Raw genomic sequence first — 16305 nt, forward strand, 5'->3', positions numbered from 1 at the left:
TGAATCCCAAAAAAATATAAAGTGTATTATCTATGTATACACTAACTTTATATAAACGACTTGAATATAAATATGTACTCGATTGTAATTCCCGCAATTTCAGTAGCGCCATCAACTTACTTTAGTTTAAATCGATAATGTCGCATGTGACACGAAAATGGTAAGGGGGATGGAAGTTTACATTGCATGTTAGTTCTATTTTATGTTTTATCTGTGATTCTATCTTAACTTAAGTGTGAACAAGTGTGAAGTGCGCACTGTGAACTGTAGCTTCTATCAAGAACAAGAACATCAAAAAGCTACTGACGTGATGTTAAGTCAGTAGCGACAATACGATGACAGATAGAGAGTGAAGAAGTGTTTTGCTGCATTATAGAATCGCATGTACACATTTGTTCTATAATTTCATTTGATCACAAAGGTATAAATTGTAAGAAATGGCATGTGACGCAATGACATCATTACCTGAAGAGATTGTCGTGTATATTTTGGAAGATAAACGGCTTAACTTCTTGGATGTGATTAATTTCAGTTTGTCATGCAAACACTTGCACAAAATTGTCAACGACAGTAACAAACTTTGGAAGAATAAATTTTTTCAAAGGTATCTATTTAATTATTTAAAATATCAAAAGTTAAACATAGCTGAATATAACTGATGGTAATTGTTTGTTTATTAAAAATATTACATGATTTTTAGCACTTTGCCAATTAAATAAAATTTTTGTTTATGATAAGGCTATGATTAAATGACGTAAATTGCTACTTTACAAGGTAGTATAAATATCTTTAATATATACTGTTATAACCTTCAGTTGTAATTACTATAAACGTAGATAGCTACCTTTTTAAATGGTGTAAAAACATGCTCTGCATATTAGTTAGTTATGACTTTAATTACTTTTACATTGAATCTTTTGCAAAGTCTAGTTTCAATGTACTTTAATATCTAAATATATTTAAAAAGAAATTAGTGACTTAAAAATATAAAGAATATTACTTTATATTGAAAAAAAAATTAAACAATTTTGTTCTTGAAACAGATGGCCACTTCTAAAAGAAGCATATCAAGAAAACAAAAAATTAGAGAATCAACAATTGATTTGGAAAGAAGAAATAAAAGTTAGTCTAAATACCAGGAAGAAGTTAATGTATCATTTATCTATGATGTCCAGTAAACATTATTGGAAGCAGGAATTATCTGACATTGAATTTAAAGAGTTTGTTCCTTTATTTCGCCCAGAAGAAGGTGCTCATCCATTAGGCTATTATTATCTTATGGATGAACTCATGAATTTGATCAAATATCCTGCTAAGTAAGTATATTTGAAGTGATTTAAAGCATTAAATATTACTTTTGTTGTTATATATTCTTTTTAGAGCAAGCAATTTAACACATAGATATTATGCTCTTAAAGTTATTCGATATTTGAAACAAACTCACTTAAAAAATGAGTGGCAGAAATTTATATCTTTACCAAGAAATGAGCAAACGTTAGAACGTGGTGCAACTATTGTAGCACAGTGGAGCCAGCCTGAAAAGGATTTGTCATACTCATCAATATCATCGGCTTTAGATAATATTGCGGAGCAAACCAAAGAACTACTCAAAGAGCAATATCCAAGTCATACTATATTTTCAACTCCAGCAGAACAATTTAATTATTGGAAGAATCATATTATAGATGACAATCAGTGGAGCATTTCAGAAACAAAACAAGTAACAGATGCACTTTGTGAAGTATTATTCAAAAAATTAGGATTTTATGGAAATAGTGAGATGTACTATTTATTAGAAACATCATTTATAGATTGTGTAAGTTAACATAGATTAAGATAATAAAATTTAGTCATTTTTGAATATCATATTTATTGATAAATAATAATATGGATTTTTATAGGTTTTAGAAGAAAAACGTGGAATTCCTATAACTTTAGCAATAGTGTTTGAAAGTGTTGCTCGAAGACTTGGTATACGTTGTGAACCTGTTAGTTTCCCATCACATTTTTTGTTACGATGGAAGGAAACATAGTAAGTTAATAGTTCTATTTTCATGTCAATTTAATTCCCATGCATAAACATTTCAATATCTTTTTATTTATTTTAGTGGCCCAAATGCAAGGAATACAGAAAACTTTTATATTGATGTTTTTAATGGTGGCGAATTTCTAACTAAGAGAGATTGTCCTAGAATTGGTGTTTCTAGATGCCCAATAGAAAAATACAATATCCATGAACCAGCAACTGCTGTAGAGGTTTGTACCTCTACATTCTGTGAATGACAAATTGCTGTCTGTTATTTACGTTTGCATTTATTATTCGACATAACTTGTAACAGGTGATAACGCGAATGGCAAGCAATATAGAAATAGCTGCTAGACAACATACTCGTATAAATAGGAGAACTGCAAGACTTCGTTCGGCTCTTGAACTTCGATACATGATAGAACCAAGTGATGCAGATATAATTTTGCAGTTAGGTCGTATATATCTGTTACAGCATATGGATTTAACTGAATTAGTAAAAATATTAGAGAACATGCAAAAGGTATTTTATAAAGTTTTAACGATGTATTGTAAAATATTGCATCGCATTAGAATAAAAATCTTATTAAAACTTTATAGGATTTAGAATTGACATCAAGAGGACAAGCAAGTATTATTTCACAGACATTTAAAACACTTCAGGAATATCAAAAAAATTTACAATTGAAGGTAGGAATAGCAATAACATTGTTATATTTACTTGCTAAGTTACTTGAAGCATTTTAGTAACGTCATTACATATATTTTAGAAAGAAATAGAACCCAAGGAAAGAGTACCAGAAGTAAAATACGCGATAGGGCTAATAATGGAGCATAAAATACTTAGATACTTGTGTGTAATAACAGGATGGGATACACGTTGTATGGCATCTACAGAGTGGATGAATGAAATGAATGTAGATGAACTAACTCACGGTGCAGATCAACCGTTTTATAATGTTTTTGTAAATGATGGATCGTGTCATTATGTAGCCCAAGGTATTGTCGATTCTTTTACTGTTAATTTTATAAAATAAGGAAAAGGATATCTTCTAAAATATTCTGATTTATTATTAGAAAATTTGCAACTAGCCTCGAATCCGGATTGGATAAGTCATCATGCAATTGGAAGGTATTTTTGCAAATTTAATAATACTCATTATGTACCAAATGAAGAAAAAGCGAGTGAGTATCCAGGCGATGAAAAAGTTCGCGATGAATTACTTGCTGCTCACATGCAAAGTAATGTGTAACATTAATAATTTATTTTTCTAACTGAAATATAAGATAATAATTATTCTTTCTCCACTACATATTCCATGCATACTGTTAGAAATCATATTTCTACAAAAAAGAACAAAAGTTTTGTTTTTTATAAAAACATTAACAATTTTACTTTTTTTTTAATATTATGAATAGAATTTGCTTAGATACTTTTAGTAAGTTTTATACACTTATTGTAAATAGGAGAATCAGAGAGTGCAAAATTTTCTTTTTTTAATACTGAATTAGATGTAAAATTGTATATACGAAAAACTTAGTAAGTTATATACATATGTAAACATACGAATTTTGGATTATGTAATATCATTAAATATGTAAATGCATTCATACTATTGCTTAGCGATAACACTTATCTTCTATTAGTGCTGCACGAAGATCCGAAAAATATACAATAACTTTTAACTCTTAAATCAATTCGTATGTGATATAAATATGTATTAAACGTACTGTTACTTATAATAAGAGTAAAAAGTAATTTATGTTTTTACAATACTTTGTTAAGTACTATGCAAATTAAATAAACATCAGTTGCTGAGCTACAAATAGTAATTAAATTGTACTTTTCGATACAGTGTCGAAATATGTAAATTATTAACGAGTAATGTACAACGTGATTTGAAATAGTGTTAAAGTTAATTAAGATTTAAGTGTATAACGGATAGAACGATAAAGGATATTTACTTAGTTGTGCACTTTATTTTATTTTTCTGTCATGGGCTGTGCTCATTTTATGTAGGTATATTTGCAATCAACCACATAAGAACAATACAAAATTTGTTGTCACTATACTTGTAATACCATAACCATTGAAAAAATAAAACATTGAGTATTTAGATACTATACAATATATTAATATTTTAGTCTAAATAAACTTGATTTTTTTTGAAAGTGTAATATACACGCATATAATAAATAATGATAAATAATGTAAATTGAACTACTTAATATGGAATGATATTTATCATATTTTCTTTCGTGTCTGCTTTTTAAGCTGAAAGAAGAATTAATTTGTTACTAATATCCAGTTACAGCTAGAATATGTTGTTTCATAGCAAGTACGGTATTATTTTTTCAACATTAATAAGTACATGTAATATTTTGTGTTCATCAATAAAAATTAGTACCTGCTATAAAACGCATTGGAGTTACTCGAACATTACACTTACCATGTTATTAGATTTAGAAATGAAGTCTAATTTTTAATATTTTTACTACTTTTCTATCGTCTTTAATAATATTAATGTATAGATAAATAAAAATCACAGTATATTTGTAATGTTAAATACAACGGATGTAATTTAAAAGGGATTTCAAGAATTAGTTTCTTCTAATGACCTGTAATAACGATAATTTAGTTTTAACTTTATGAGAACCACATATTGTTATACAGTAATACAATACATACACATATATTAAAATTGACTTACTTTTCGGCAGTGCATTTATTGGAAGTATCATTAGAAGACATCTGCATGGTAGCCTCTAAAATGTTCTTCTGACCTGAAATTTTTTTAAACATTTTATAATCTCATATAATTGTTATAAAAATGGCTACACTTACTATGCTTGTGCTGATATAGTGCAGGAGCCCAGCTATAATTGTTGGGACTGGGTATAGCATCTGTTGCATTACTTGTAGACGACGATGGAACATCCGGTCCTAACGAAAGGGCAGTAGATTTAATATTTGTAACAGTGCAACCGCTATTTTTTCCATCGGATGAAATATTTTTCCTGCATATAAAAATAGTATTAAATTATATTGTAAATTTAGTTATATTTGTATATTAAGAAAAATTTGTACCTTAATTTATTAAAACAGCTGGCAGTGTCTTTCTGAGATATTGGAGATAATTGAATAGTTTCAAGTAATTGTTCGAATTCAAATATCTTACTATTTTCGTTATTTACAATACTAACGTTACTGGACGACGACGGCGAAGACTGTCTCCGCGACAATAAATGTTTTGATACAATTTTGTTGCTGTCCAACACTACTAAAGAAGTAATAACGCGTGTTATTATACGTGCATTATATAGATATTAGTTACTAATGTCAGTTTCTATTTACCACTTGGCACTATCAAATCTGATCTAGTAGTTTCTACTTCGTGATTCATCTTATTAGCTACAGATATTTTTGGAAGATCTTTTTCGCAGTCTATTGAATTTGAGCGAGTCGCAGGTTCAGATCTTGTCTGACTCCCGCAAGCTATTAATCCGGAAACATCTTGTTGACAAATGTTAGATAATTGACTTAGTTTGGATCTACCATTGCACATCATTTGAGGTTGGCAAAGGTGCGAAGGACACGTTGATCGTTTATCAGAAAATTGTTCGTTGCACACTGAATCAAGTTCACGATGCTTGTGTGAAAATGTTGATGATCCATGAGTTGGCAGTGTAGCATTACAGTGTAAAGGGCTGGAATTATGATGTAAATTTGTCAAAGATGCCCGTGCATCACAAGTATCATCCACATGTTGGTTATTAAAGCACAAAGGAGGCCAGGCAGAATTCCGATCTTGCATTTCGAATAAATGTAGTAGCATAATTTCATCTTCTAAACTATCATTGCCGCGCAATCTACAATGGCAAATAAAATTATGTCTATTATACTAAACAATCTAAAAAAATTATCTGTTGTTTCTATAGTTAGTTACGTAGATAACTTAATGTTAAAACAGACCTGCAAGTGTCTCCTGTACTATCTCGATTACTTTGTTGCTTTGTGCGCTGTTTATTCTGAATCCACAGTGTTAATGATTCTGCAACTTCTACATCATTCTCACCTACAAATATACAGTAATTGTTATTATACATGGAAACATTTAAAAATATGAACTAAAATTGTGGACAATTATTAAAAATTATGTACTGTAATTAACGAAATATCTCATTTTGACAAATGCAAAGTTACTTAAGACGTAATTAAATTATTCAATTAAAATTTGTCTATAAGACCGACTATTACAGTACATTCACGGGAATATTTATTTTTTATTATAAAACCAAACGCAGTGAGAGAGAGATTCATTTGAAAGAAACAGAAAATTTCTTATGAAATTGTTGGAAAGTGATCAAGAGTATGGGGAGTCGAATTTTCTTTCACAAAATCTTCGTCTGGTTTCTCATTCGTGGGTTTGTCATTTTCGGCACCTTTATCTAACTTGTTTTCTCTTTGTCTGATTCTCTGTACATCCCCTACAGAACCTCTGTTTGAACTTGCGCCTAATTCAGCAATATTAGTGATATTACTATGTTAAATATTCTAGTATAAAATATTAAATCTAATAGAGTTGCGAAAAATAAAATACTTTTAATATAGCTTGTTTGTATCATACCTGACATAGTTTCATCGTCTACATCGTTTTCATCGTTAGAATTATCATCTAAAAGTGTTAAATGCGGTTCATTATGTTCGCATTCATCCAAATATATATCGTGTTCGCTTAATTCCTATAATAATTATATAAACATTTTATAAAATGTTATAAATTATTATCATTTATTATTATTTTAAAAAATCTTACTCCACTATCACTACTGCTGCTACTAGATAAAAGATTCAATGGTTGTTGATTAAGTACTGTCGGAGACGAATAAGACGGGGATGGAGAGTGGGCATCGGTTGCCGGACAATCTCCAGATGAACCATCATTTGTACTGTGTAAATTGGGCGACTCAGCTTCGACGACGCTTAAATTATTTATTCTATGTTGCTTTAAACTTGTTTTAGATGAAATGGACGATAATGTTGAAGTGGAGCCAAGAGGACGCATATTAGAGAGTTCTCCTATTTCACACATAGGCATTAGTTGATCACCCACTAAGGCGTTGTTATTACTTCCTCCAGGAAGCACATTCTGCACTGATCTACTACAAGAAAGAAATTGAAATATTATTTAATACATGATAAAAATTGTTGCATTACTGTTTGTTGTATAAACTAGTTTACCTTGTACATGTACCGTTTGGATATGTTTCAACAGAACGGGTAGTGTTAGTATTGACTAAAGGATCTCCAGCAGCTTGTGATTGTTGTTGCATCATCACAGGTGCTATGTTTGACGCAGATCCACATAATGTGGCTCCACTAGGTACTCTGGTTGCTGCCATTGCATTTCGTGATATTTCTATTGCTAGCCTCTATAAAAAAAGAAATAAGTTATTAGCAATTAACATCTATACTTGGTACTAGGTATATGACATCATTACCTCTTTGAGTTCATTGATTTGAGTAGCATATTGATTTTGAACGGTAATTAATTGACTAATATACCATTGTTGGTCTCTGCAACGTTGATAGAACGTCGGTGGACGTACCTGAAACCTAATATTCATCTTCATATTATAACTTATATAATAGTAGGATAAAAAATAAATATATTAAGTTACATATTTTATTAGAATGTTACAATTTAAGAATTTTTAACATACCTTAATATAAGAGTATCCAATTCTGTATTTAAATATCCTTCAGTTGCAAGTAAATCTAATCTAAAAAATCTATTATAACCCCAACATTCACCGATTTCAAAGTCAGAAGCAAATTCTCGTACGATGTTCTTACTTGTATCACGAGATCCTTGATGTATCATTTCAACTCGATATTCGTATCTGAAAAAGATTAAGATGCGCAAATAAACTAATTTAAGAATAAGAAAATTTAATTCTAAAAATTGAAGATGAAGTTATATGTTCACACGTACTTTGATGTTTCTGGCAAACCAGCACTTAATTCTAAAAAAACCGATAAATAATTTCCACGTACAACACCATTTCCATCAGGATATACTTTCAATCTCCAACACAATCCATTAACATGCAAGGGTGCAGAATATACTGGATCTGCTTTTAATTGCAGTTGTGTAAAATTTTGCATTGCAAATGTAGCACTATCATATCCTGGTACAATTTCACTGTAACAATAAATAAAGTATAAATGTATAAGTATAATATTTTATAAATAAATGTCATATCGTGAATTAATGTATGAAAAATCTTATACCTGTGAAAATCAGCTGGTACAGGGGCAGTGACAAAACTTGTCATTGGTTTTTTTCGTACTTGATGTATCATCCTTGAAAGTTCTGAACTTTTGATTATAAGTTCAGAACGAGTACATGTATGTAACTGATGTTCCACTTCTTGCAATAAAGCTTCTAACTGTTCTGTTTCTAATGTTAAAGAATTCTTTTGACCCATTAATGTTAATAATTTAGCTTTCAGCTGAGAATCCAAACGTGCTATTATCAATTCTACAGCACCTCTAATTTCTCTGACCCTTTCATCCTTTGCAGCTCTTACTGATTCAACATTACGTTCCTAATGAAAAATTAAATGTGACAATTGCAACTTCAAAATATATTCTGTAAATGTACACATACCACTTCTTGTACTAGGCTAATCAATTCCATTAACCTTCTTTTCAACTGCCCAACTTCTGCTTTTATTTGTGTAACATGTTGTTCATATACTTCTTCTAATGGCTTAAAAGTGTGCCCTGAATGGGTACCACCCCACAAAGCACACTGATGACATATACATCTACGACAGGTCCAACAATAAACAGATAGCTTTTCATGATGTACGGTACACCTGTTTCAGACATGTATAAATGTTAATAACATGAATAAATAAATTACAATTTTGACAGTATAAAATAAAAATAAAATACCTATCCCTATTTGAGTCATCATGTCTAGAGTTTGAGATACCAACAGCTTGAAGAGTATCCAGCTGTTGTGTCACTTCTTCAACCCATCGACAATTTACTAACTCATGCAAATGTAAAGAAGCTCTACAATGAGGACATTGAGAGCGTTGTTCTGTTAGCCACCGTCTAATACATGTGTAACAACATAATTTACTGCAATGAGGACAAAGATGTGCATCTCTCAGCTTCTCCATACAAATGAAACATCGGAAGACTTCTGCCAATGTCTATAATAAAGATATGTATTTATAATAAATATAACAAGAATGTACATTAACTTTCATACATTAAAAAATAAAATAGCTAAGATGAAATTATTTAGAGGGCATTAGAATTATACAAACCTCCACACTGTGATCGTCCGAATTTTTTGAATTAATTGATGTTTCTCTACTAGCCATCATGTATATCATTTATTAACAAAAGTAGTTACTGGGATATTATTGATTGTTACATGTATCCTTAACTGTAAAAACTATTCAAATCTTCGGCATTTCATGTCGAATAGTTCATTAAACTACATAACCGATTTAATAAAACATTATCTTAAAAATGAGTCGAGTATTGATCATTGTTGTTTATTAATTAATTAAACATACACAAAATGCTTTCCAAGTACTCATAAAAATTTTCAGAGGAGAATTCGATATTGTTATAGGTCGTGATTCGCCATGAAGTAACATATTTTACGATACGCAGTGCAGGAAACATCTAATTTTCGTTGAGCTGTTTTTGAAATTATATAAAGACATGCAATTTATAATATTAAGTTACTTCTTTTTTATCTTGTACATACATATAATAAACTGCAGAATACAAAATAATGTAGAAAACATATATACCTGTATAAATATGATCAAGGTATATTTTTTTTTTAATTAAAAATAAATCATATCGAAACAAAAATTTGACTTTGAAATTTCATTTTTATTAATACCTATAAATTTAGTAATAAATATCACGGTAAATAATGTTATAATTTTAAACAATAAGTAAAAAGAATACATTTCAAAAGCATAATATACATTATCCACTGTGTATTATTCATGGTTATAAGTATACAACCATGAAATGAAAATAAGGCGTAGAGGGGCACCACACTGTGGTGAAAGGCCTTCTGAACAGTGTTGGGCAGTCCCAGTGTATGCGCAGTAAGCTATCCGTAGAAGTCCTCAGTAGCGTATACACTTTGATGAAATATAAGGTATCATTAGCCCCTAGTGAGGGAAAAAAAAATCTGAAGAAAATTGCAGGAAAGAGAATAAAAGGGTTAAATAATACTACAGATTATATATAATAAAAGTAATAGTAATTTATTTATGATTACTATTATTTTTTACGTTTGCAGCCGATTTGTTATATGAAAACCAATATTTGTTGCAAGAGCAAAGGAAAAAGATACCGCTCGATTTTTATCGGATCTATGCATGTTAACAAAATAAAATCCATGTATTTCTTTGTTATTGTTTCTCTGATATTATAATTTTCACACGTATGAAATAAAGTTATTCAAAGAGGTCCTTCCAAGTCGTTTTTCTTAAATAATAAATTCATTTAGCGTTTTAAAAGTTATTGTGCTTTTGTGTGATTTTCAATATAATAATCTCCCATATTCCATCATATTATTCCCATTATATTATATTATATAATTCACGACATATATATATAGTTGTATAGTTTTATACAGTCATATATATAACTACTTATATTACTACATATATTACTGCGCATATTACTACTTTTATCATCATTATCCTTATCATTCTTATTATTATCAATATTATTACGCATATTACGACTACTATCATCGCAGGCACTGTAATTATTCTTACTACGCTTATTGTTATCAATATTATTACGCATATTACTACTTTTATCATCAGTATCCATGTTATTCTTATTATTATCAATATTATTACCCATATGACGACTATTATCATCGCTGGAACAGTAATTATCCTTACTACTCATATTATTATCAATATTATTACGCATATCACTACTTTTATTAACATTATCCTTATTATTTATATTATTATCAATATTATTACGCATATTACGACTACTATCATCGCTGGAACCGTAATTATCCTTACTACTCTTATTATTATCAATATTATTACACGTATTACTACTTTTATCATCATTATCCTTATTATTCTTATTATTATCAATATTATTACGCATATCACGACTATTATCATCGCTGGAACAGTAATTATCCCTACTACCCTTGTTATTTTCAATATTATTACGTATATTACGACTATTATCATCGCTGGAACAGTAATTATCCTTACTACTGTTATTTTTATCAATATTATTACGCATATTACTACTTTTATCATCATTATCCTTATTATTCTTATTATTATCAATACTATTACGCATATCACGACTATTATCATCGCTGGAACAGTAATTATCCCTACTACCCTTGTTATTTTCAATATTATTACGTATATTACGACTATTATCATCGCTGGAACAGTAATTATCCTTACTACTGTTATTTTTATCAATATTATTACGCATATTACTACTTTTATCATCATTATCCTTATTATTCTTATTATTATCAATACTATTACGCATATCACGACTATTATCATCGCTGGAACCGTAATTATCCTTACTACTCTTATTATTATCAATATTATTACACGTATTACTACTTTTATCAACATTATCCTTATTATTTATATTATTATCAATATTATTACGCATATTACTACTTTTATTATCATTATCCCTATTATTCTTATTATTATCAATATTATTACGCATATCACGACTATTATCATCGCTAGAACAGTAATTATCCTTACTACTCTTATTATTATCAACATTATTACGTATATTACGACTATTATCAACATTATCGTTATTATTTATATTATTATCAATATTATTACGCATATCACGACTATTATCATCGCTAGAACAGTAATTATCCTTACTACTCTTATTATTATCAATATTATTACGTATATTACGACTATTATCATCGCTGGAACTGTAATTATCCTTCCTATTCTTATTATTACCGATATTATTACGCATATTACTACTTTTGTCGAATTATGTCAGGCCCACGGTTAGGTTAGATTAGGTTTCGTCAGGCCCTAAGGTTAGGTCAGGGCCTAAGGTTAGGTTATATTAGGTTAGGTCTGTGCCCAAGGTTAGGTTATATTAGGTTAGGTCTGGGCCTAAGGTTAGGTTATATTAGGTTAGGTCTGGGCCTAAGGTTAGGTTATATTAGGTTAGGTCTGGGTACCTAACCTACCTAACCTACCCTGACCTAACCTGATCTGACCTAACCTTAGGCCCGGACCTAACCTAATCCAACCTAACCGGTTAGGTTGGAAAAGGTTAGGTCTGACCCTAGGGTTAGGTTATATTAGGTTAGGTCTGGGTACCTAACCTACCTAACCCACCCTGACCTAACCTAATACAACCTAACCCTAGGGTCCGACCTAACCTTTTCCAACCTAACCGGTTAGGTTGGATTAGGTTAGGTCTGGGCCTAAGGTTAGGTCAGATCAGGTTAGGTCAGGGTAGGTTAGGTAGGTTAGGTACCCAGACCTAACCTAATATAACCTAACCCTAGGGTGCGACCTAACCTTTTCCAACCTAACCGGTTAGGTTGGATTAGGTTAGGTCTGGGCCTAAGGTTAGGTCAGATCAGGTTAGGTCAGGGTAGGTTAGGTAGGTTAGGTACCCAGACCTAACCTAATATAACCTAACCCTAGGGTCCGACCTAACCTTTTCCAACCTAACCGGTTAGGTTGGATTAGGTTAGGTCTGGGCCTAAGGTTAGGTCAGATCAGGTTAGGTCAGGGTAGGTTAGGTAGGTTAGGTACCCAGACCTAACCTAATATAACCTAACCCTAGGGTCCGACCTAACCTTTTCCAACCTAACCGGTTAGGTTGGATTAGGTTAGGTCTGGGCCTAAGGTTAGGTCAGATCAGGTTAGGTCAGGGTAGGTTAGGTAGGTTAGGTACCCAGACCTAACCTAATATAACCTAACCCTAGGGTCCGACCTAACCTTTTCCAACCTAACCGGTTAGGTTGGATTAGGTTAGGTCTGGGCCTAAGGTTAGGTCAGATCAGGTTAGGTCAGGGTAGGTTAGGTAGGTTAGGTACCCAGACCTAACCTAATATAACCTAACCCTAGGGTCCGACCTAACCTTTTCCAACCTAACCGGTTAGGTTGGATTAGGTTAGGTCTGGGCCTAAGGTTAGGTCAGATCAGGTTAGGTCAGGGTAGGTTAGGTAGGTTAGGTACCCAGACCTAACCTAATATAACCTAACCCTAGGGTCCGACCTAACCTTTTCCAACCTAACCGGTTAGGTTGGATTAGGTTAGGTCTGGGCCTAAGGTTAGGTCAGATCAGGTTAGGTCAGGGTAGGTTAGGTAGGTTAGGTACCCAGACCTAACCTAATATAACCTAACCCTAGGGTCCGACCTAACCTTTTCCAACCTAACCGGTTAGGTTGGATTAGGTTAGGTCTGGGCCTAAGGTTAGGTCAGATCAGGTTAGGTCAGGGTAGGTTAGGTAGGTTAGGTACCCAGACCTAACCTAATACAACCTAACCCTAGGGTCCGACCTAACCTTTTCCAACCTAACCGGTTAGGTTGGATTAGGTTAGGTCTGGGCCTAAGGTTAGGTCAGATCAGGTTAGGTCAGGGTAGGTTAGGTAGGTTAGGTACCCAGACCTAACCTAATATAACCTAACCTTGGGCCCAGACCTAACCCAATATAACCTAACCTTGGGCCCAGACCTAACCTAATATAACCTAACCTTAGGCCCAGACCTAACCTAATATAACCTAACCTTGGGCCCAGACCTAACCTAATATAACCTAACCTTGGGGCCAGACCTAACCTAATATAACCTAACCTTGGGGCCAGACCTAACCTAATATAACCTAACCTTGGGGCCAGACCTAACCTAATATAACCTAACCTTGGGGCCAGACCTAACCTAATATAACCTAACCTTGGGGCCCGACCTAACCTAATATAACCTAACCTTGGGGCCAGACCTAACCTAATATAACCTAACCTTGGGGCCAGACCTAACCTAATATAACCTAACCTTGGGCCTAGACCTAACCTATTCTTGCCTAACCTTGGGGCTAGACCTAACCTAATATAACTTAAACTTAAACTTAAACTTGGGTCCTGACTGATAGTACTAACAGTAGTAAGGATACTAATTATAGTTCCGTCCATTGTAATACGAGTAATAAGGATTATTTATATTAAAAATAGATTATTACTATGAACAATAGTTATAACGATAATAGAAGTAGCATTGCTGGTAGTGATATAGGTTAAATTGATAATAATAAGAGCGATTAGGATGATAATAATAGTTCTAACTATTATAACAATAGTTATATGGGTAATAATATAGGTTATATTGATAATGACAAGAGCAGTAAAGATAATTATGGTTCCAGCGACGATAATAGTCGTGATATGCGTAATAGTATTGATAATAATAAGAGTAATAAGGATAATGATGATAAAAGTAGTAATATGCGTAATAATATTGATAATAATAAGAGTAGTAAGGATAATTACAGTTCCAGCGATGATAATAGTCGTAATATGGGTAATAATATTAATAGTAGTAAGAATAATAAGGATAATTACAGTTCCAGCGATGATAATAGTCGTGATATGCGTAATAGTATTGATAATAATAAGAATAATAAGGATAATGATGATAAAAGTAGTAATATGCGTAATAATATTGATAAAAATAACAGTAGTAAGGATAATTACAGTTCCAGCGATGATAATAGTCGTAATATACGTAATAATATTGAAAATAACAAGGGTAGTAGGGATAATTACTGTTCCAGCGATGATAATAGTCGTGATATGCGTAATAATATTGATAATAATAAGAATAATAGGGATAATGATAATAAAAGTAGTAATATGCGTAATAATATTGATAATAATATATATAATAAGGATAATGTTGATAAAAGTAGTAATACGTGTAATAATATTGATAATAATAAGAGTAGTAAGGAAAATTACGGTTCCAGCGATGATAATAGTCGTGATATGCGCAATAGTATTGATAATAATAAGAATAATAAGGATAATGATGATAAAAGTAGTAATATGCGTAATAATATTGATAAAAATAACAGTAGTAAGGATAATTACAGTTCCAGCGATGATAATAGCCGTAATATACGTAATAATATTGAAAACAACAAGGGTAGTAGGGATAATTACTGTTCCAGCGATGATAATAGTCGTGATATGCGTAATAATATTGATAATAATAAGAATAATAGGGATAATGATAATAAAAGTAGTAATATGCGTAATAATATTGACAATAATATATATAATAAGGATAATGTTGATAAAAGTAGTAATACGTGTAATAATATTGATAATAATAAGAGTAGTAAGGAAAATTACGGTTCCAGCGATGATAATAGTCGTGATATGCGCAATAGTATTGATAATAATAAGAATAATAAGGATAATGATGATAAAAGTAGTAATATGCGTAATAATATTGATAAAAATAACAGTAGTAAGGATAATTACAGTTCCAGCGATGATAATAGTCGTAATATACGTCATAATATTGAAAATAATAAGGGTAGTAGGGATAATTACTGTTCCAGCGACGATAATAGTCGTGATATGCGTAATAATATTGACAATACAAGAATAATAAGGATAATGATGATAAAAGTAGTAATATGCGTAATAATATTGATAATAATAAGAGTAGTAAAGATAATTACAGTTCAAGCGATGATAATAGTCGTAATATGGGTAATAATATTAATAATAATAAGAATAATAAGCATAATAATAATAGTTGTAACGATAGTAAAAGTAGTAATATGGGTAGTGATGTCGGTCAAATTGATAATAATAAGAGTAGTAAGGATAATAATTATATTTCCACGATAATAGTAATAGTAACATGGGGAATGATATATGTTAGGTCTCCAGACCTAACCTGATACAACCTTACCTTAGTCCCTGTCCTAACATGATCCGAACTAACCTTAGATCCTGACCTAACCTTGGATCCTGACCTAACCGTATATAACCTTACCGTAAGCAAGACCTAACCTGTTGATTGTCTGTTATGTTTAAGAATGTAATGGAAAGGATTGTAAATAAGTACATGATTTCTTTTGTTTATTTATTGTAACTTCATAAATACATACTATTTGCAAATATATTTTATACAATTTTTAATTTATGCAAGTCTTTA

At 31.2% G+C, this 16305-nt stretch overlaps 2 protein-coding genes across 10 annotated transcripts; one reads left to right on the forward strand and one right to left on the reverse strand.

Annotated features, from left to right (window-relative positions):
* The first annotated feature begins 215 nt into the window (after window positions 1–215).
* On the forward strand, window positions 216–8489 carry LOC100875829 (F-box only protein 21). 2 transcript variants are annotated; one of them, XM_012286796.2, is made up of 10 exons: window positions 216–604; window positions 1044–1316; window positions 1381–1816; window positions 1902–2032; window positions 2109–2256; window positions 2340–2549; window positions 2627–2716; window positions 2797–3025; window positions 3104–3158; window positions 7050–8489. In XM_012286796.2, the coding sequence occupies exons 1-10, from the start codon at window positions 438–440 to the stop codon at window positions 7051–7053; spliced, it is 1743 nt and encodes a 580-aa protein (XP_012142186.1). In that variant the 5' UTR covers window positions 216–437; the 3' UTR covers window positions 7054–8489. The 2 variants fall into 2 exon arrangements, with proteins under 2 accessions (XP_012142186.1, XP_003703992.1); XM_003703944.3 differs by having other exon boundaries at window positions 217–604; window positions 3104–8489.
* On the reverse strand, window positions 3987–9516 carry LOC100879152 (uncharacterized). 8 transcript variants are annotated; one of them, XM_076530977.1, is made up of 18 exons: window positions 9374–9516; window positions 8991–9256; window positions 8701–8911; window positions 8322–8638; window positions 8023–8232; window positions 7751–7930; window positions 7529–7643; window positions 7269–7459; window positions 6844–7186; window positions 6655–6769; window positions 6470–6541; window positions 6000–6102; window positions 5382–5920; window positions 5115–5307; window positions 4872–5044; window positions 4738–4810; window positions 4477–4645; window positions 3987–4301 (listed from the first exon to the last, which is right to left on the reverse strand). In XM_076530977.1, the coding sequence occupies exons 1-17, from the start codon at window positions 9440–9442 to the stop codon at window positions 4621–4623; spliced, it is 3195 nt and encodes a 1064-aa protein (XP_076387092.1). In that variant the 5' UTR covers window positions 9443–9516; the 3' UTR covers window positions 3987–4301; window positions 4477–4620. The 8 variants fall into 8 exon arrangements, with proteins under 8 accessions (XP_076387092.1, XP_076387093.1, XP_076387091.1 ...); XM_076530978.1 differs by having other exon boundaries at window positions 5382–5896; window positions 6844–7189; XM_076530976.1 differs by having other exon boundaries at window positions 5115–5304; window positions 6844–7189.
* Window positions 9517–16305: the final 6789 nt, after the last annotated feature.

Source organism: Megachile rotundata, chromosome 4 (genome assembly GCF_050947335.1).
Source record: "Megachile rotundata isolate GNS110a chromosome 4, iyMegRotu1, whole genome shotgun sequence".
In the NCBI taxonomy this organism is placed as follows: Eukaryota; Metazoa; Arthropoda; class Insecta; order Hymenoptera; family Megachilidae; genus Megachile; species Megachile rotundata.

Coding starts and splice junctions, on each gene's coding strand:
- LOC100875829 (XM_003703944.3), top strand. CDS start 438: ATGGCATGTGACGCAATGACATCATTACCTGAAGAGATTGTCGTGTAT. Junction 1,317..1,380: donor TTGATCAAATATCCTGCTAA/GTAAGTATATTT, acceptor TATTCTTTTTAG/AGCAAGCAATTTAACACATA. Junction 2,717..2,796: donor AAAAAAATTTACAATTGAAG/GTAGGAATAGCA, acceptor CATATATTTTAG/AAAGAAATAGAACCCAAGGA.
- LOC100879152 (XM_076530974.1), bottom strand. CDS start 9,442: ATGATATACATGATGGCTAGTAGAGAAACATCAATTAATTCAAAAAAT. Junction 8,912..8,990: donor GATGACTCAAATAGGGATAG/GTATTTTATTTT, acceptor TGTCTGAAACAG/GTGTACCGTACATCATGAAA. Junction 8,233..8,321: donor GTACCAGCTGATTTTCACAG/GTATAAGATTTT, acceptor TTATTGTTACAG/TGAAATTGTACCAGGATATG.